This window comes from Metarhizium album (genome assembly GCF_000804445.1).
Source record: "Metarhizium album ARSEF 1941 chromosome Unknown scaffold_27, whole genome shotgun sequence".
NCBI lineage: Eukaryota > Fungi > Ascomycota > Sordariomycetes > Hypocreales > Clavicipitaceae > Metarhizium > Metarhizium album.
The window spans coordinates 174,930-195,616 of NW_024467601.1; the positions used below are offsets into that span (position 1 = coordinate 174,930).

Consider the following 20,687-nt stretch of genomic DNA (forward strand, 5'->3'; position numbering starts at 1 on the left):
GGAAGATGAAGCAGGGCTGTCTGAGGCGCTGTATACAATCTGACTCGGGCCTGGTTTTTGTCCAGAACAACTCGTAGAAGACCTATGTTTATCATTGACATTAGAATTGGTTTGAGCATAGAGCTTGTTATACGAGTATACGAGAGCACGCGGACTTGGGCGGTCAAAGCGCCTAGTTGAATCATTTGGCCGAGGCTTTATCCATCCATGAGAAGTTCCAACGATAGACTTGATTGTGCCACACTTGCATTTGTGATTTTACTTCCACCTTTTTTGTTGTTTTTGGGGAGTGTATGAGCCCCGCCAAGTGACTTCCTTCATGCCAGGGCAGTGCTACTGACATGGTAAGTTAATCGGCGCCCTGGTACCATCTTTGTCGTATCGTGGATGTAGCCGTAGAAGCGGGGAAGCGACTCCCCACCTTCATCGACAAACGGTCTTGCGGAAAAGATGGATCGCGCGAGGTGGAAACGTGCGTACATGTTGAGCGGGAGTCAGGAAAATCTTTCCCGAGACTTGTGAAGTACGCAGTCAGACGAAATACCCACGGAGCAAGTCGTAGCACAAGTGACAAGGCAATATGTTGTTTGTTTGTTCTGTTGGTAACTAGTACTCCATATCACGGCCTAGCGGCCGGGAAGACCCACCAAAGATCCAGCTCGACCAATCAGTGGATTGGGCATTGGGCCAGGACGGGACAGGAACGGGCGGGCAAAGCAAGGCTGGCTGGCTGGCTGGCTGGCTGGCTGAACAGGCAAGGAAGAAACCACCGCGCCACGGACAGGTCAATAACAGACTAATGAGTCGTGGAAGCGCGTCGGCCTGATTTAGCTTCAATCAACGCATTTGCTCCGCTCTGCTAGAGCATTTGCAAATTGGTCTTCTGTTTACTTGCGTACGTAGCATCTTTTATGCCTTTTAGGCTTGGGCGTTTTTTCTTCTTCGTTTTAATACTTTCCTGCACCTTGGGAGCAGCTTGGACAGCCACTCGTTGAGCGCGCCTCTACTCGTCTGAACAAACAGCTTGAAGCTCCCACCACCCCGGCGCGCTTGATCACTTCACTTCTTAATCACTGCAAATTCAGGTGTGAATTTGTCCAAGTTGCTCAATTGCTGACTCTGGTTCCACGTACTCGACTTCTCCTCGACAGCACGTCTTATCGTTCCCGAAAACCGCACGATGCTCGCCCGAACCCGCGTCCCTAACGAGGTATTCTGCGCCCTGGTTTAGATTTGTTCGCGTAGCCGTTGTGCTACAAGGAGGAAACGCCAGAGTGAAGTCATTTAGCTTCGTGAAAATGCCAACGCAGCACGTAAAACCTGGAACTGAGGAGCATCTACGAGACGTTGCGAATGCTTTGGTGAAGGCGCGGAAAGTAGTAGTTGTTACTGGTGCTGGTATCAGTACGAATTCCGGTATACCTGTACGGACGCTTCCTCTGCCTTCTTTTGGCCGTGCTTCTGGATTTTCTCGTCTGTGGTCAGTTGACGCTGACTGCCTAGCACAGGACTTCCGATCAGAGAATGGGTTATACTCGCTTATCCAGGCACAATTCGACGCGGCTTCTCGACAGGCGCGCCAAGAGGAACAGACTGGAGATGTTAAAAAAGACGAAGCCGCAGAAAATTCACGTCCCGCGAAAAGAAGAAGAACGTCTACAGACTCAACGAACGAGGCTGACTCGACAGCCGCTAAAACTATATCAGACGGTTATCAAGTCGCGCTTCAGCATGGACCGTCTCTACCTCAGTGTGCAGATCGTCCGGAATCGGTCGCAGAAAGTGCTGCCGCTGCTGAGACTACTGCACAAATTGTGGTTGAAACAAGGCTCAGTACACCGCAATCCAAAGGAGCAACTCATTCTTCTCTGGGTCCGAATACTTCGCCTCTATCATCCCCCCCAGCTGAATCCGCAATCTCACCATCCGAGTTTCCATCCCATACCCACAGGCGTTTGACAGATGTCGCTATTCCCCTAGGCTCGTCACCGCTCTCTTCACCTCCGCCTATTCTTTTTGACCCGTTCGGGCCAGGGTCGCCGATGTCAGAGTGGAGCTCCGGGCAACGCAGTAGTACATCGCTCTCTGAGGTTGATGAAGCAGACACTACGCCAGACTCATCCGCTTCATCTCAGATTTCCGCCGGGGGCAGAAGCACCCTACCGAACATGAAGGGCAAGGATCTTTTTGACGCCAACATTTGGTCAGACCCGACAAGAACGTCGGTTTTCTACACATTCGCAACATCGTTACGGCAAAAGATTAAGGCCGCCGAACCTACAACTTCTCATCGGTTCATCAGCCACTTGCGTGATCGGGGAAAGCTGGTCAGGTGCTACACCCAAAATATCGATCAAATAGAGGAAAAAGTTGGACTCTCGACACGATTGCAAGACGGCCCAGGCAGTCGTGGACGATTCTCACGACGGTCGACGGCAAACACAGCCCAATTGAATAAAATGGTTGAGGAAGCCAAGTCAGAATCCTGCGACAAACTGTCATCCGAGATCCCAAGCCAGTCAGATGCTCCTGCTGAGCCAAGCCAACAGTCACAGCCGTCGTCATCGGACGAGAAGACCGACACCACTCCCGCCGCTGACAGGGAGTCGCCATCAGTTAATGAAGCCAGAGTAATTCCGAAAGTTGCTCAAAAGGTGCTACCTCGCTCCGGAGTTGAATGCGTCTTTCTGCACGGGTCCTTGGACCTCCTCAGATGCTTCCTCTGCGGTAAGGTCTGCTCCTGGGATGATGGCAACCGTGAATCCGAAACGCTCTCAGGCCAACAGCCAGAGTGTCCCCATTGCGTCGGAGCCACGGTGGCGCGGGAGGAGAAGGGCAAGCGCGCCCTGGGCGTTGGCAAACTACGTCCTGATATCGTGCTCTATGGCGAAGAGCATCCTAACTCACATCTCATAAGCCCAATTATAACTCATGATTTAGGTCTCTATCCGGACATGCTGCTGATTCTAGGCACAAGCCTGAGAGTCCACGGCCTGAAGGTCATGGTCAGAGAGTTTGCAAAAGCGGTTCACTGCAGAGGCGGCAAAGTTGTCTTTGTCAACTTTACCAAGCCCCCTGATAGCATCTGGGGAGACATTATCGACTATTGGGTGCAGTGGGACTGTGATGCCTGGGTCTCGGATTTGCAAGTCAGGGTACCAAAACTCTGGCAAGAGCTGGAACCTCCAAAGCCCAGAAAGAAGCGAGAGTCCAGCGGAACATCCGAGGATAGAGCAAGGGAAGAGAAAAAGAAGCCGCCGCCCGTGAATCCGGTGGCTCTACGCGACACCAAGGCAACCGGCGCCTACTGGACGCTCAAAGTTCTTGGTGAGCTGCGCCGTATAACGGGCAGCGCAGAGCCGGCGGCCGCGCCAGGCCGTCGAGCCTCTCTATCCACAGGCATCGCAGCAGCGGGCGATGCAGCCGAAGCATTGGCCGATGCTCCAACAGACAAGGTGCAGAAAGAGATGATGGCCAGACGGAAGAAGAAGTCGCGAATGTCAGCGCCGGCGGCTCTGGAGAAGGGTCGGAGACGGTCATCTACACTTAACCCCAACCACGGCAGATCACGCAAGAAGATGCAGGCCGCGCTGCCAAGCCAAACACCCCATCACCTCGCTGCCGAACTCGCACTACCTCGGGTGCGCGCTCCTGTCGAGCCATGCAGTATCAATTCTATTCTGAGTTCAGTCAAGGAAAATGCCAGAATCAGGAAGAGAAAGAAGGTGGATGGCGAGGAGATCCCCGCGCCCACGGTTGGCAGGAGGCGAGGTGGGATCTCAGCGCACATGGTTAAGAAGGACGACTTGAAGCTGCCCCCTTTACAAAGGCTCGCCGCAAGCCGGCCATGCCCGCTGTACGCGAACAAACCACAGCCGATGGAGCCGAAGAGCCCGCCGCCCGGGCCTCTGACGTCGCTGTCGCCGAATTCGCGCATTGCCAAGACGTTCCGGGGACGCAACGCCTTCTCCCTAGACGACTTTCTTGGAGGGTTGCATGGTGCACCGCATGGCCACGTGTTTCGAAACTGTGGCGAAAACATGCCGTCGACTCGGACGGGAACAGGGGAAGAGGCAAAGGCGGCACTCGCATTGGCTGGCCTAAGGATGAGTCCGATGATGACTAGATGGATGACACCAGAGCAGATGGGAGTGAGCCTAGACGGCCAGTTGGAGAATTGGGGCTCTACTTGGAGCTGCAGTCCCTAATGATGCAAAGTGCGAGTTGTCGGAGATTTTCCAACGCGACATATCGTTGCTTGATGATGGACGATTGGAAGATGAATGGCGATGGAGTTGGGCTGACGGGTTGTTTGGTATATGGAAAATGGATTGGATGGCTGGCTGTGAGCCGGTTGGCGTTGGGAGAAGTCCCCAGGAGTCGGGAGTCGGGACTGAAGATGATATCCAAGCCTGCATTGCATTTCTGGTGTGCTGTTATGTGGAGTATTTGCACGGGTACTGGCACTTTCGACGTAGAAGCAAATGAATTGAATGACGGCAAGGGTCGGTCCATGGGGACAAGCGCCAGCAGAGGTTGGCTCTCCTTGCTCTACAATCATTGAGCCGGTCCTGTGATGGGATGCCGGCATGCGCACGACTGGAGTGACGAAGAGCGGCGTGGCCACCTCGCACCAAAGCAAAGGGCGCGGTTGACACGCGCGCTTCTGACGAGATGAGATGGTCGGAAGTTGGGGCTCGGTTCGAGTGGAGATTGATTGGTGGCAGTGCCGACCGACCGAGTCGCTCTCTCCTTCGAGCGTTGCCCTCGTCCTGGTCCTGTACGTACGCCGAGCGGCATCCGCAACGACTTTGCATGCTTCTTTCGACACAGAAACGCCTCGTGATCCGCAGCCGGCCGGGCCCATATCCGTCATGGGCCATCAAGAGGCTCTCGCTCTCGCACCCGGAGCGACGGGCCAGCCAGATGAGGGACCGATGCCGTTCGGGTCGGGATGGAAGAAGGAGTTCCTCTTTGACCCGGAGTGGCGCAACTTGAACCACGGTATGTGACTTGTGGCCGCCAGCGCGAGGCAGACAACTGCTTTGCTTGTTGATGTCCTGCTGACGGGACGGCCGCGTCCCCAAGGGTCATTTGGCACGTATCCCAAGCACGTCCGCGACAGGCTCCGGGCGTACCAGGACCAGGCTGAGGCCCGTCCGGATCCGTTTATCCTCTACGAGCAGCCCAAGCTCATCGACGCTGCGCGCGCGGAGCTCGCCGGGCTGCTCAACGCGCCGCTCGAGACGGTCGTCTTTGTGGGCAACGCCACGGACGGCGTGAACACGGTGCTGCGCAACCTGGCGTGGAGCGAGGACGGCAAGGACGTCATCCTCAGCTTCTCGACCGTCTACGAAGCGTGCGGCAAGGCGGCCGACTACCTGGCCGAGTACTTCGAGGGGAAGCTCGAGCACCGGGACATTGCCATCGCGTACCCGCTCGAGGACGGGGAGATTGTCGACGCTTTCCGGAGGGCCGTCGGGGGGATCCGGGACGAGGGCAAACGTGCCAGGGTGTGCATCTTGGACGTGGTGTCGTCCCGGCCCGGCGTCGTCTTCCCCTGGGCGGACGTGGCCAGGGCGTGCAAGGAGCTCGGGGTGACGAGCCTCGTCGACGGCGCCCAGGGCGTCGGCATGGTGCACCTGGACGTCGCGGCGGCCGACCCCGACTTCTTCGTCTCCAACTGCCACAAGTGGCTGCTCGTCCCCCGAGGCTGCGCCGTCTTGTACGCGCCCGTGAGGAACCAGCACCTGCTGCGGACGACGCTCGCCACCAGCCACGGCTTCGTCCCGAAGCTGGCGCGGCGCACGACGCCGCTGCCGCCGCCGCCGCCGGCCAAGAGCGCCTACGTCACCAACTTTGAGTTTGTCGGCACCCGGGACAACGGGCCGTACATGTGCGTCAAGGACGCCATCGAGTGGCGGCGCCGTGTCTGCGGCGGCGAGGACAGGATCATCTCGTACCTGTGGGACCTGAACAAGAAGGGCGTCCGGAGGGTGGCCGAGGCGCTGGGCACCACGTACCTCGACAACAGCAAGGGCACCATGACCAACTGCGCCATGGGAAACGTCGCCCTGCCCGTGTGGGTGGGCGAGCGAGGCGAGGGCGCCCGGGAGACGGACGTGGTCGTCCCCCGGGAGCACAGGGACACCGTCTTCCAGTGGATCACGGAGACGCTTGTCAGGGACTACAGGACCTTTATGTCGCGCTTCATCATGGGCGGCCGGTACTGGATCCGTATCAGCGCCCAGATCTATCTGGACCTGGCCGACTACGAGTTTGCCGCCAAGGCGCTGGGGGAGCTGTGCGAGAGGATCGGCAAGAGGGAGTATCTGGAGGACCGGCAGACTGCTATGCCCGGAGACGGTTTCAGCAGCATGTCGCAGTAGCTAGCATAGCAACATGAGGGCCGGTTCGTTCGTGATGGAGGTGGTTGCCCACGTGCTTGCTTGCTCGCGGGTAGATGGAGTCTTTGTTCCACGCGCGGTCGATTGCATCGTGGCATTCGGACGTCAGTCAACCGACAAGTCACCACTACATATGAACAATGTCCCTGTTTGTCCGTCTTTGTCCAAGGCGAGCAAAGCAAATCAAGTTGCGGTGTTTGCCAAGGAGTACATGCAAGCTACTGACTCTTGTATGGAACCTCTGGCTGTGGGATCAAGACAAAGTGCCCAACTACTCACTCTACTCCGTATGACAGATGCCTCGGCCGTGCGAACCTGGGCATGGTTGCCGTTTCCGCCGGCCTCGACAATCTTCGTGTAACAGGCAGCCGGCAGGGGATGCAGGCGACGGGTTTCAGCCACGTCGGATGAAATGGCGGCGGCCTGAGCCGCGTTTCAGCAGTCGCCGCTCCCGCGACAAACGAACTGACGTGATTCAATCAAGGTCGCGCGTTGTCGCGAATTCTGATGGCGCCGTTTTTCTTTCCCCCTCTCTCCAAATCTTCCGACGCGGGCCACGGAACGGCCCCCATCCATGGCTCTGGTGAAACGGCGCTGGCGCCTCCTGCCCCTTGTGGACGAATGTTGAGTTTGTTTTTCGGGGCTTTCGAATACGGATTCGGAATGGAATGATGGCTTCGCCTCGCCTCGCCTCGCCTCGCCTCGCGCCGCGAAACGGCATCGCAAAGAAAAGTCGAGGAGCAGCGTCGGGACCGCCCCACGAGGGCCGGGCGAGAGCCGAGGATGCGGTTTGCGAGCTGCTATTCTTGGAAAGGCACTGCGGAGCATTTGCACTACTCACGCCGTGTCTGGACGCTGCGCTGCAGTGGCGGTGGTATCAAGTCGTGGGTGGCGGCAACAACAACAACAACAAAGCCCCTGCCACGACTCCGACTCCGACTCTGACTCCGACTCCGACTCCGACTCCTCCATCATGGAATTCACCCATTCATTCGCGGCCCACCATCCATGGCTCTGGCTCTCGAGGGGCCGCCCCGGGCCGCAGGAACCGCGACGTCGTCTCGTCTTCCTCACCTCGCGGCTTTTCAGGGCCAACCAAGTCTTCGTCCTCGTCCCGCCCTCCCCTTCCAGCCTCCAACCTGCCGCTGGGCTGGGGGGTGCCTTGTCACGGCCGTGTTTTGGACTCGGGCGAGTCGTGTTTGACAGCATCCGCGTCGGAGCTACGGAGGAGGAACCTGTCAGTTCAGTTCGTCCGTCCTAGCCGCCCGCCATGCCACCGGATCAAGGCATATCGGGGTTGAAGCTGGCAGGACGGCGCTCGGTTCTCTTGCCTCTCCATCACAATCGATACTATGTGCATGTACTCCGTACATGTAGTAGTGGCACGTGGTGTGCGTGTGCCTCTCGCAAACTCCAGGTGCCGCGAGTCCGCGACGCCCATGGGGAACAGACAAAAGGCACCGGGTTTTATAAAGCCCCCAGTCGCATTTTGACTTTCCTCTTCTTTGCCCGCCACCTCTTCTTTCACCGTCCACGCCTTGTCCTTGACTTGTCTTCTTTTACTCTGGCTTTCTCGCCCTCCTTTTCTGTCTTTCCTTCTCTTTCGTCCTTTGACCGCGAGGTTACTGCCAGCCTACTTCACGGCCGAGGACGACGTCTTGGCTGGATCAAGATATTTCTCAAAAAAACAACAGAGGCCACCTGGCGTGATCCTAGCTTTGCTTTGCGTCTAATTCTTTTCTTTTCTTTTCTTTCCTTTTATCCTCTGCTTCCTCGTCCTGGGCGGCGTCCTCCCGCTTCCCGCCATTCTTTCTTCCTAGACGTCTGGCTGTTGGTGTTGTTCCCGGCGACGACTTCGTTGCCGACATGTACGCCAGGTGTCTCCTCGTGTGCGTCTGCGCCGTCCTCGTCTCGGCCGGCCTGTCCGCAGCAAGTATCCAGAAGCGCTCGTTTAGCGTCGAGCGAAGGGCGAACCCGCACTTCACCGGCCGAAATGGACCCCGGGCGCTCGTCAGGGCGTACAGAAAGTTCCTCGTGCCGGTGCCCCAGGGCCTGCTGGATGCCGCCGAGGCCCAGGACCTGAGGCACGCCGAGGCGCGGGCGAAGAGGAGCCCGAAGACCGAGAGCTTCGGGCCTGTCAAGCTGAGGCGGCCACACGGGAAGGGGCTTTTGGACAATGTCCTGGAATCGCTGGGCGTCGAGGGCGAGGGGGGGATTGGCGGAAACGCAGGCCAGGGCCAGGGCCAGGGCCAGGAGCCGTCGCCAGGACGGGGTCGAGGAGACGGCAATGGAGGCGGCAACGGAGGCAGTCAGCAGGGGCATCCGAGCTGTCATGATGGCAACAACAACGGGAATGCAAGCAGCGCCGCTCCCCCACCGTCCTACACCAACGGCACGAGCCAGCAAGGGAGAACGGAGGCCAGACCTGCCAACAAAAACGCCGAGTACGTGTCGCCGGTCCAGATCGGCGGCCAGACGGTGAACCTCGACTTTGACACGGGCTCGTCGGACCTGTGGGTGTTCAGCACGTCCCTCGGTCCGCAACTTGGCCGGGGCCACAACGTCTACGACCCGAGCAAGAGCGCGACGGCGCGGGCGATGCCGGGCGCGAGCTTCCAGATCAGGTACGGCGACGGCTCCGGGGCCAAGGGCAACATCACCCAGGACCGCGTCACCGTCGGCGGCGTCTCGGTCGAGAAACAGGCCGTCGGCGTACCCAGCGACGTCTCCCAGTCCTTCGTCGACGACGTCGCCAACGACGGCCTCCTGGGCCTCGCCTTTCCCGAGCTCAACACGGCCACGCCCGAGAGGCAGAACACCTTTTTCGAAAACATCAAGAGCTCGCTCCCCGAGCCCATCCTCTCGGCCGATCTGCGCAGGGGCGCCGCCGGCTCCTACACCTTTGGGCGCGTCGACCCGGCCAGGTTCCGCGGCAACCTGGCCCAGGTCAAGGTCGACAGCGCCGACGGGTTCTGGAAGTTCCCCAGCGACCGATTCATCATCGGCGACGGCCAGGTCCAGACCAGCAAGCCCGGCGCCCAGGCCATCGCCGACACGGGCACCTCGCTCATGCTGGGCGACGCCACCATGGTCAGGGCCTACTACCAGCAGGTCCAGGGTGCGCGGCTGAATGCCCAGATGGGCGGCTTCACGGTCCCCTGCGATGCCAAGATGCCCAACCTGACCGTCGCCATGGGCGACGACGTCATGGCCACGGTCCAGGGCGAGAACTTCATCTTTGCCAACATCACCGAGGCCGGTAAGTGCAAACGGGAGCAGAGCCCCTACAGAACACACGGGGCTTCCCTCCCACCCCTCTCCATCAAGGACACCAGCCGTTCGTTGCTGATTGTGCGTGGTATGCAGAGTGCTTTGGCGGCCTGCAGGTCGGCCCCCCCAAGCTCCAGATCTACGGCGACGTCTTCTTCCAGTCCATGTACGTTGTGTTCAACGCCGGCAACATCAGCTTGGGCGTGGCTCCCCACGCGTAGACACCGCGTGCGTGAATATACACATGTGCATGTGTATGAACCCCCGAGACCGGGCGCCGGGGCAAGGTATTTTCCCTAGCGGGCTGGCGGCGTGGCGAGGGGCCAGAGGGGAAAAGGCGGCTTACGAGGCCGCGTGAAAGACTCGAGACTCGAGGCCCGAGACTCAAGGGCAAGCACCGGCGTCTAATCCAAGTTGATACGTTGTTGCGAACACGCAGCCCATTGAGCCGAGCGCCCAAGCCGGGTCCATTTGCAGTTGACCGGAATACGGTAAGCCTAGTTCGTAGCTGCGGAGGGTGGATTCTCCATAGCAGGCAATTTTTGACCCCATGACGCACGGACAAGTTATGCAGTGGCGGAAAGGGACGAGGCCTCGGACGCGGGTGCCCTTGGCTTCTTCTGCCCGGACCGACTCGAAGGATGCGAAAATACGTCTGCCTAATCAATAAAGCCAATGCCAGGGCCCCAAGGCCTAGTTGGAGAGCTGAACAGGGCATGCTCGTCTGACGCGGTGGCGTCTTCCGTGTGACAGCTTCACTTGTGCGGCTGGAGTTGGTTGTTGGATGGCCGTTGGCTGCCTATATAGTCATAGCACTCTCCCCCTCTCCCCTTCGTGTCAGCAAGGCAGTCGCATCAGTCAAAGCCCGGAACCCGAGACGTGACCGACGGTGAAGTGACAACCGGCGTGTCTTCAGTTTGCCCAACATCCAGCCTGCCTTCTTCGCCGTCGACGCTTGAGCGCTCCCGCGTCCCGACATGGGCTCTTCGCAATCAGCCAACCCGTCCGGCCCTGGACAAGATGCCGAAAAGTCTCTATACAGAAAGTACCAGGACAAAAAGGGCCCCCGGCCCATCAGCGACGAGGACATTCTCAAGTACACGGGGAAAACAAGGGACGCGCTCAAGGACTGGGCCGACAACCAGCCCGGCGTGGGCAAGAATCAGCTCGCAGGCAAGCTGGCGATTGGCAATGCCAGCGGCCTGGGCGGAGCGGCTGCAGGCGCAGGATATGGAGGCTGGGGCCCGAGTGCTGAGCCGCAAGGCGCAAATCGCGGTATGAAGTTCCCGCCGCAGCGTCTCGAGTCCAAGCCCGGGGTTGTAGACGAGTAGAGACGACCCATGACTGGCATGTGTGTGTGTATGTGTGTAGACGGAAAACGGAAAAGGGGGAGGGGGAGGCCGGGCAGGACAAAGGCGAGGCAGACTGAACAGTTTGGACGGAATACCACTTGTTGAAAATCGACCTCGTTCTATTGGTGTAGAGCAGCTTCGACCGCTTCCAAAGCAGGCCTCGGTGCATCGCCAAGAACGTAGCACGTAACACGTAGCACGAAGCACAGGAGGGATGGGATGCGTCGAGTCCGACCACCCCTTGCTGTTGTTGTGTCACAAAGAAGTTTTGAAGGCAGAGACGAGGGACCACCGCGCAACGGATCTGGCCACACAAAGCGGCGCCCTTGTTCAGGACGGCGGCACCGAGGCCGGGGGTCGTGGGTGTGTCGTGCAGCTGGGTGAAGCGAACTGAAAAGAAGCCACCATCACCATCACATGACGCCTCTCTAGCATGCATGACCTTGTCACATGCATCAAGGTTGAGTAGCAGCATTCTGCGTTGCTCATGTTTCCAACTCCCATGGCCAGAAGCTCAAAAACGGAACAAGCGAGACAAAGGATGCCTTTCCACATCAACAAACGCCCGACCCGTGTACAATGCCACCCAGGCACGAAATGGTCTGCGCCTCGTATCGAGACATTGTCGTCCCGGCTCTTCTCACCCGAACCTAGACAGGATTGACATCAGGAGTCCATAGCATTCCCCCTTTGCAGACGTGTTCTTGAGCAAAGGACCTGTACCGCTCCAGAATGTCCGTCTTCTCGAGTGCCTCGTATTGATCCTTGGAACTGTAATAAGCAGCGACTCCTCTTCCATCAGCAACGGCAGCTACGAAAAACTGTTTGTCAGCAATTTCTCACCACGGCGCACTCAGCAACGACGCTGCCATCTATACTCACGTCGGCCTGTTTTGCGCGGCACCGTCACGCTGAGGTGTCTCTCGGCAGCATCATCAATTGGCTTGGCGGCATTGATGTCCCTCCCCGTCATGGCTACCAGCTGGGTGCCCATGCCGAGCTCCTGATAGTTCCACAGGTGAAACTTGTATTTTGACAGCTCCCCCCTCTCCAGGTTCTCGAGCAGACTGAAATGCTGCTGGGCGGCGGCCATCCACTCCCACTTGCCCTGCTTCCTGTAGGCATCGTAGACGGTGTGGACAATGGGCGTGTTGTCAAGAAGGCGGTCCTTCTTCCACATGACGGGTAGCCAGAGATGCTGTCGGCCTGCAGGGGGATTCCATTTGTCCAGGTCGAAATCGGGCGGCCCTCGCCACGGCGGCAGCCGAGACGAGCGCCAGCTCACGCCCGAGCGCGCCTTCACGAGCGTTTCGTTGTCGGGCAGATACGGCTTGACAGCTCCGAGGCTCAGGTGAAGCCAGCTGCTCAGAGGTTGGTTCACGACGTTTGCGGAAACCAGGTACAGGTCGGGTCGTATGGCCCTCCTGTGCACCATGGACAAGATGGTGCCGTCTTCGATGTAGACCTTTCGAGGGTCAGCGCATCCATCAGAGCCCTCGCAAAGGAAAGCTGCCCACGACTACCGACTGCGCACGCAGGTTTGACGAGGGCACGAGGGCACGGATCACGCGAACACGTACAATGCCAGAGTCGACCTTGACATACAGCAGATCGTCTTCGATTCCGTCGTAGGCGCGGGCGGCGTCGGCGTGTCCCGTCTGGTCGCTGTAGTGCGCTTCAGACCGCACAAGCTTGTCGAGGAACTGCAAGTCTTGGGCATCGTCTGTCTGCCGCAGCCAAATCACTCCATCGAGCACGCCGCCGTTCTTGGCCAGGTTCCGCTGTGCGGGCACAAGCCAATGTCAGTCTTGATGTGATGATGTCTGTCTGGTAGTTACGAGCGTCTGGCTGGGAGGCACTTTGACAACGAACGAACCTTGAGATAGCAGTCCAAGATGGATGCCTCTTGCCGCTTCCGATAGAAAACAAGCCCGACAATCCTCCTCATGCGCTCGCGCTCCTGCCACTCCCGTACAACAGCCAGCATCTTGTCCCTGGACACGAATCCATCCCGATCCCGGCCACCGCGATTGTGGTCGTGGCCGTGGCCGTGGCCGTGGCCGCGCAGGTCCGTCACCGTCGGTAATCGCTCCCGGAAAACGACAAGAAACGCGACGACGATGCAGGCTCCCACAAGCCACCGCTTCAGAAGCTGCAAGTTGAGCGGCATCTCGCCAACGCAGAAAGAGAGGCGGGCGGAGATGGGGCACAGGGAGAGAAAGCGAGTCTCACAAGAGAGAAGGAGGGGTGGGCGTCCTTTATTTATTTATTTAATTTTAATTTAATTTTTCCTTTTTTCTTCCTCGCCCTTTTATTGACACAGACCACCGCGACACGACGTGCAGCTGTGTGCCGCGGCCGAAGCCACGACCGCAGTCGAGATGACGCCCATTGGTCACACGAGGGCACAGGATTCCGTGCAAGGCCAGGCGAGAGGGCGTTGAAGAACTGTTCATCTTATTTGGTGCCGTACGACCATGGTCGCCTTGCCACCTTTTGCAACACGCACCAGGCGACACGACGCGACCTTTGCGAGCTGGGCGGTTTGATCCAGGAATCCAGGACCGCTCGTGTTGTTCTGAGATCCCAACCACGCCCGCCATCACTCAATGACACTCCCAACCAACACATCGACGAGCTGCAGCAAGCTTGTGCTCGAAATTGCTGCATCATCTAGACTGCACAGCTGATGTCCCATACGGTGTGCGCAGTGTTCAAGCAATGATACCGACCTGCACATTGCCATCCTCCGCTTCGCTCCACGACACCGCTCCCTGAGCGCGATGCCATATTCTTCTACTTTCAACGTACCATGTCAACGGTGCCATTTCGTCGAAATCACCCTGTCACGTGCCGATTTTCGGGCTCGCCAGAGCAATTGTGCTTATATTGCGACATGTACGACATACAGCATGACTCAACATCTTGAATTTCCTCGATCTACATGAATCAATATGTGGCGGACTGCCGACACCGAGGATCCATACCAGAAGCGGGCGCGACACTGACTGACTGGTCAAGAAACAGGCCTCCCCCCCCGACTCAGCAACAAGAGAGAACAATCGCTGGTCATAAGGAGTGAAGGCAAGGTCAGGTTGCTTAAGCGCAGGCCCCGAGTTGTGCAAGCTGGGCAAGGTGAATGGTTGGTGTCTACGCCGTATGTCTTGTACCTTGTTGTCCCTTAATCGGTCCATCTACTCCACATATCGTTATGGGTTCCGTTATGGACGCTTCAGGACCATGGCGCATGACGGCTGCAGCCTGTGAAAAGAACGAGTTTGTGCGAATCGTCGTAGCTCGAATCAAGGCTCGTGTCGGAATGTGATCTGTGTCGGCTATTTTATTGACTTTGACTCGAAAAGTTTCAAGCATCCTATGCGCAGCTTCAATGTGCTCTCTTTCAGCTGCCATGAGAAATAGATAAACCAAAAAGTTTCCGCAGAGAATGAGTTGAGACCGGGCATCTGTAAAGCGAAAACAAGCAAGTCAATCACAAGGTTGGTCTGTGGAAAGAAAAGAAAAGGGGGGTCGTCACAGCGTGAGAGAGACAGTGTTACTTACGGCGGCCCCAAAAACCTCTCAGGTCACCAGGGTTGATGCTGACGAAAAAGTCTGTGAACCACGCAAAGTCGGCAATCGCAGACGGAAACCAACGTCTCAGATTCGAGTTGGGATCTGATTTCGCGGCTTTGGTAGCAGGATGCATCAGAGCACGATAAAGCAGGACCTGGGTAGCATAAAAAGTCAGGTGAAGCGGACCTGGTGGTAACATTGTTAGCCCACATCCACTCCCTCCGGTCGGTCCATGCTTGGTTTGGCTTGTTCAGTGTCTTGAATCAAAAAATAACATAAAGCTTACAGTTGTAGCAGGAAATGGCGGGATCCCTGTTCCGAGGCACAACCAAGCAAGAGGGAATCAGTCTAGGCCAGTCCTTCAATTTATCATGTATATCAGCGAGTTGGTTCCGCGACGCTATACGCTGATGCAGATCTAGCATTTTCATGTCCACCTGACTGCAAGGCTCCTGTCAGCATAAACGTGCCGTTTGGCCTTGGGGGGGGCAAATGGGCTTACAAGTTGCCATCAATGACTTTTCGCAGCAAACAGGTGATTTTTACCGTTTCCAGGAATCGGGCACCTGACGCGACATCAAAGGACCAACTCGAGCTGTCCACGAGATGTCGCAATTCCTCGGGTACATCCTCGTCGCAGCGAACATCATCTATATCGAGCATAGTCGTGTTGTAGGAGGTGTCGCCGATATGGTGGGGGTTGCCATGCGAAACTGCTGCCCAGCAGTCCGTTACAACGGTTGCCCACCAGAGTTTCTTCCTCAACCTCTTCTCGATTATATCCAACTTCCAATCGCTAGGATCCTGATGAAGACCGATGAGTTGGGCACATGCAGTGGCTTGCGCACTCAACGTGAACGTCGATGGCGCTTCCATTGCATCGATGGGAGGTGGTTGGATATGTAGCAAAAGCAAACAAGCCTGTAAAACGAAGAAGTTGGGGTTTTCTATTTCTCTGCGAAGCGCCCTATGAGCTTGATCGACGATCTCGTGCTGCTCCAGGGGGAATCGGTCCCCTCGACGAGTGTTGGGGTCCTCTGCCCAGAAGACAGATGCGAGAGCATATACCGCGCCGCGCAAACATCCCGGTATTGACTTCCTGTTACTTGCGTAGCGGCAAAGGAAGCGAACCTTGGAAACAATTGGCAGAACCGGGTGCACATGCTTGAAGTACAGCCTGACGAGAACATCGGCGTGCGGCCAAACCTTGGTCTCGATGGCATCCGATGCCTGTTCCCTCGTTTCGTTGGTGTGCTTGGGGTGGCCCATAGACAGGAAGAGGAAATGGAGTGGAAGGTCGTCGGCATCCGAGCCGCCACGGCGCAGCTGGACTACATTGGCGTCGACGGTTGCCGTCTCACTTAGTATACCATAACTGAAGGCGTCCAGAACCAGAGGATCCTGCTCCGCAGTACGACCGAGAAAGTAGGTCGCTCTGCCGGGATTATCTTCCAGAGTGTGAAATGAGCCCTCGCCACTGAGACACGACGATTCCGGGGAGTTGAGTGTAGGTTGCACAATATCCATGCCCGCAGTGGCGATGCCTGCAATGTCAGACTTCAGCCTACCCCGATGGTCGGCATGTGACGGGTAGCTACTGGAACCTGCATCGTAGCCTGGGAGGGGAGAGTAGTCACTGGGTGCAGAAGCGGACACACTAGAGGGCGAGGCAATAGGTCGAGGGCTAGACTTGGTGGTGATGGTGGTGTTGGGGCTGGCCAACGTGTCTGCCGCATCCCATTCTCCTGAACCGCCAGGGCTAGTCCCAGGGAAAGAATGATCCGTGCCTGCAGGCTTCGAAGAGCCACCTTCGGAGCCGGATCGCAGTCTCAAAAGCGGCCCGTCCGTCGTCGACGTAGACTGGCATATCATTCCCCTGCTTTTACAGAAGGCACCTTGACAGAAAATTAGAACAGCAGACTCGAGGTTGGGGGAACTCGTGCACACAAGTCCCATCGGACAGGGCCACGGTTGGACCGACAGCCAGCCAGAGCGAGGGAACGATTATCGGGCTTACATGGAGGCTCGGTAGTAATGATACAAGCAGTCTTGCGGCGGCGACATGCATCGCACGGTCGGCTCTTTCGACTTCTCCTCTCCCTCGGCACACCAAAGGTGCTTTGTATCACAAATTTGCGGGGACGGGTTTGACTTCCCGGGTCGGAGACGCCTTCGGAACGGTCACAAGATCCATGAGCCTGAGCGTGAGGGTTCACAACATGGCCGGGCCTGTGTCCAGGGGTGTTGTAGCCAGAGCCGTCACCGTCCATGGCCGTGACCGAGTCGTCCGGCGCGTGCGGTTCAAAGCGTTTGGCGTCAAAGGCGTCACGTCGGCCTATCGACTGGATCTGTGGGAAATGTGTCGGCGAACATTCTCTCGGCAAAAAGGACAATTGGAGGGTCACGAGTTGACCGATGCAATGATTCGTGGACGGTTCATGGTGGAGTTGAGGATTTGGCAGATTGAGAGCTGCTTTAAGCGCTGCGGCTCCATAATTGCCCCCAACGGCGAGTAATGTCGAGCCATAATTCGTCAACAGCCAACGGCGCCTCTTGGACGGGAAAGAGCGGCACGAGAAACCGTTGAAGACGGCAACCACCAGTACGGAGCACGCAGGCAGGGAGGATTGCCGGAGCCGGAAAAACAATCAATACAAATCGGCCAATATTCTTGTCTCCATACTCGCCTGCGCTGGACTCGCCTCTGCACTTTGTAACTACGGAATAGTACTCCACTACACATCAGATCTCAGTTGACCATGCGTTTCGATCGTCTGGTCCATGGTCCATGGAGATCTCCCGCAAGCGCTACGCCCGGACTTGACTGGCCAGCCCTGCGAGACAACGGTTTGAGACGAAACAAAAAGCAAAAAAAAAAGTTGGCCGAACCTAGTCTGGACCACCACACTACCATCGCGCTTCGATTCTTCGGCCGATCTTATCGATGAGCGGATAAAACCAAACAAGAAGGCGCATCAACATGTGACAAGTCTTTCTCCGTAACGTGCTCCAGATTCCTGGGCTGGCACCAATGCCGTCGACTGCCATGACACCCCCATCCTTGTTCAGCATCAGTTTGGGTTGCACTGACAACAGCTTGACAAGTGAAGTGGGGTCGGGGGAAAGAAAAGAGAAAAGGTTGCTAGCATCATTCAGTCGATTTGCGGACGAAGTGGCACAAGTTCCCATGGGGAATTGGCCTCCATAAGCACAGCCTGCATTTACCCTATGCAGGGCATCGGTTCCGGCACTCCCTGAAGACGATGGCCTCTGAGCAGCTAGATTAAACATGGAGTACTCCGTACAGCGTACCAGATCTGGAAAGACTGGTAGATGTTGGCGGGCCTCGTTGCTCGCAGTGACGTGGTCGGAAAACACAATACAGGCAAATGCCGAACATCGGCCAACTTTTGACGCTACCACAAAGCTTCATTCACAAGGACATCAAATGTTATGGGCCACCACCATTCGTGCCTTGGACAAGACTGACCACTGACGTCGTGTGTATCGGGGGTAAAAATTTGCATTTTGTGTTTCCCAGTCTCATGCCCCCCCCCCCCTCTCTCTCTCCCTTGTTCACGTTGGAAGCCTTGGCAAAGTTGTTCACGCCTGTCCCATGGTGCTGAGCAGTCCATTTCACCAAGCAAGTCGCAGCCGCCTTATTAGTAGTGGTCCAGTGCGCAAGCTTGGGTTGAATGAGGAACCCGCCGAGATCCCTGTGTTCACACAACACTAGTGGTGGCCAAGTCGGTGAATCTTGGCTCCTACAATCTTGAGGCGCCAAGACAGTTCTAAAATCTGGAAATACGTGGCGGCAAGCATTTGCTGCCCTACTGTGAATTCTCGGTGCACCGTAGCACGGACTGATGTTTTGTATAACTAGAACACGGGTGGTTCCCAGTACATGCAAGACGGCATGGTCACAATACGAAGTTGGCCGACGAGAACTCACAAATAATATCGCAACAGAGAGTTGGATGTATGTGTGTAGGGATATCCCTATCTCCAGATGATGATATATTGCAACGGTTGCGGTGTCGTCGAATTACTCGAAGCATCCTTATATCCCTTGCCGAGGACTCGCCGGTGCCGTTCTCCCAAGCGCAGTCACATCCACACGCTTCAGGAGAGTCTTGGCTGCATTTTCAAGCATGAACTTGCTGAGGATATCGTGTCATGCGCGTCTGTATTGTCCGGCGATTCCCGGTGTAACGTGCAGGGTATATTGTGAGTCATACATCGCATACTCGGAGACGTCAATAGATCCCAGCACTACCAAAAGGCATGATCAGTACTTTTCGAATTGTGCCTATGGATCATTCTGTAAAGTGACATGACAGATTAACTACAGGTTACAAGGAAACAGACTCGTTATCAGCTGAAGTCACTTGTGAGGACAAACGACAACCTGAAACAGGGGGACATTCGTATCCAAATGTTGGTGCCAACCACGTATCAGACTAGCGCCTTTAAACGAAGGACGATTATTTTCAACCGAAAATTGACGACAACAAAGGACCAAGTTACATCGTATGCGTTTGCCTTTGCCGGTTGATCAACATCTAGATGGCATTCTGTTTGGCGCGGAGATCGAAGACCTTGAGTGCCTCCTCGGCAGCCTTGAGACCACTGAGAGCCATGGCGCCAAATGTAGGGCCTACGAGTCAAAAGGTTAGATTCAGAATGGACACGAGTGGCGAGTGAGAGGATCAGCCTACCCATGCGGTTGGCACCGTCGACTTCGGAAAGCTCCATGCCTCCAACAATGAGACCAGGGACAATCTCACGGGTGTTCTTGACGATGGCGTCCTCGGCCGAGTTCATATCAAGACCCCGCATGCCGCCGAGCTTCTCGATCCGCTGCATGCTGACGAGACGCTTGACGCAAAAGGCACCCATGGGACCGTCGTGGCCGGTAGTGGAGATGATGAGAGGGGCGTTGATGGTGTTGGGGTCCATGCAAGACTGGTCGTCATGGTGCATGGAGACCAAGGTCCAGTTGGTGACGACACCGGCAATTCTGACGCCCTCATCGGACGGACGGGTGATGAGGTCCTCGACGCAGGTGGCGTTGAACATCTTGACGTTGGGCAGAGACAGGACCTTGGACATGATTGTGGAGGTGAAGAGCGCAGCGTGCTTGACGACCACGTAGTTGCCCTCGTCTTCATAGGGGACGCCAATCTCGCGGAGGAAAGCATCGGCTGGCTTCCTCATGACCATGGCGGAGAAGAGCTGTCCACCCAGCCAGGCGCCGCCGCCGGGGGAGACGGAGGCCTCGATGATGCAAATCTTCAAGTCGGGACGCTGCTTGCCCAGGACATAGGCGGCGCTGAGACCGCACGACCCGGCACCAATAATGACGATGTCGGACTCGGCATAGGTGTCGAGGTCCCTGAAGTATCGGCGCGTCATTGCGCGCGAGACCTGACTCTCACGGATGGGAGCAAACTTGAAGCTGTCCCACTGGCCCATCATTTCTTCAATCGTCTGGGCGCTGTTGGAGACATTCTGGACGGCGAGCTTGGACGCTGGCGTTGCGAGCTCAGCAACCCTCTGGTTGGGAGAGACGGCGGCCGGGGGAGACATTATGGATCTACACACGTTAGGGCGGTGCCGGACGACGTGAAAATGGGGGATCAAGCATGATCCTTTCGCTGGTATGATCCAGATCAAGTTCAGGGCCGTATGATCTCAGCCACCATCCCCTGATTCGACCTCGTTTGAGAAGGAGCAAGAATGCTCCCGGCACATAGCCTCAAAGGGGCGAAACAGAGGACCGGGCACCGGCTCATGCAAGCAGACGTTACCTGAAGAGAGATGATCATAATTGGACATGATACCGCGGAAGGAAGCCATGATTGCTGCTGCTAAAATGACGAGGTGTGGTGTACCGGTTAAGACCAAGTCTGTACCCGTACGTGTTAGAAGCAATTCTCTATACTTTGTTTTCTCGAAGGGCATCTTTTCAACAGACAAATTTGTTGTGTGGTGATGAGATTCTGAAGACTTCTGCGTGTCGATTTGACCTGGGGGGTCGACGCGAAAATGTGGCAAAACGGGATTTAAAAAAAAAAAAAAAAAA

At 56.7% G+C, this 20,687-nt stretch overlaps 7 protein-coding genes across 7 annotated transcripts; 4 read left to right on the forward strand and 3 right to left on the reverse strand.

Moving 5' to 3' along the window:
* Positions 1-1,298: 1,298 nt before the first annotated feature.
* MAM_07099 (SIR2 superfamily) lies at positions 1,299-4,208 on the forward strand (the record flags this gene model as incomplete). The annotated part of the gene is made up of 1 exon (XM_040825897.1): positions 1,299-4,208. One exon carries the CDS (start codon positions 1,299-1,301, stop codon positions 4,206-4,208), a length of 2,910 nt encoding a protein of 969 aa, XP_040676116.1.
* Positions 4,209-4,679: 471 nt separating this feature from the next.
* On the forward strand, positions 4,680-6,389 carry MAM_07100 (aminotransferase family protein (LolT); the record flags this gene model as incomplete). Its single annotated transcript, XM_040825898.1, has 2 exons — positions 4,680-5,004; positions 5,089-6,389. 2 exons carry the CDS (start codon positions 4,680-4,682, stop codon positions 6,387-6,389), a joined length of 1,626 nt encoding a protein of 541 aa, XP_040676117.1.
* A 1,884-nt stretch (positions 6,390-8,273) lies between these two features.
* Positions 8,274-9,898, forward strand: MAM_07101 (aspartyl protease; the record flags this gene model as incomplete). Its single annotated transcript, XM_040825899.1, has 2 exons — positions 8,274-9,666; positions 9,774-9,898. The coding sequence occupies 2 exons, from the start codon at positions 8,274-8,276 to the stop codon at positions 9,896-9,898; spliced, it is 1,518 nt and encodes a 505-aa protein (XP_040676118.1).
* Positions 9,899-10,654: 756 nt separating this feature from the next.
* MAM_07102 (uncharacterized protein) lies at positions 10,655-11,008 on the forward strand (the record flags this gene model as incomplete). Its single annotated transcript, XM_040825900.1, has 1 exon — positions 10,655-11,008. One exon carries the CDS (start codon positions 10,655-10,657, stop codon positions 11,006-11,008), a length of 354 nt encoding a protein of 117 aa, XP_040676119.1.
* A 671-nt stretch (positions 11,009-11,679) lies between these two features.
* On the reverse strand, positions 11,680-13,199 carry MAM_07103 (uncharacterized protein; the record flags this gene model as incomplete). Its single annotated transcript, XM_040825901.1, has 4 exons — positions 11,680-11,840; positions 11,912-12,494; positions 12,610-12,810; positions 12,906-13,199. 4 exons carry the CDS (start codon positions 13,197-13,199, stop codon positions 11,680-11,682), a joined length of 1,239 nt encoding a protein of 412 aa, XP_040676120.1.
* A 1,383-nt stretch (positions 13,200-14,582) lies between these two features.
* MAM_07104 (fungal specific transcription factor domain-containing protein) lies at positions 14,583-17,096 on the reverse strand (the record flags this gene model as incomplete). The annotated part of the gene is made up of 5 exons (XM_040825902.1): positions 14,583-14,788; positions 14,889-15,043; positions 15,105-16,497; positions 16,620-16,950; positions 17,016-17,096. 5 exons carry the CDS (start codon positions 17,094-17,096, stop codon positions 14,583-14,585), a joined length of 2,166 nt encoding a protein of 721 aa, XP_040676121.1.
* Positions 17,097-19,164: 2,068 nt separating this feature from the next.
* MAM_07105 (thiazole biosynthetic enzyme variant 1) lies at positions 19,165-20,191 on the reverse strand (the record flags this gene model as incomplete). The annotated part of the gene is made up of 2 exons (XM_040825903.1): positions 19,165-19,259; positions 19,321-20,191. 2 exons carry the CDS (start codon positions 20,189-20,191, stop codon positions 19,165-19,167), a joined length of 966 nt encoding a protein of 321 aa, XP_040676122.1.
* Between the last annotated feature and the right edge of the window lie 496 nt (positions 20,192-20,687).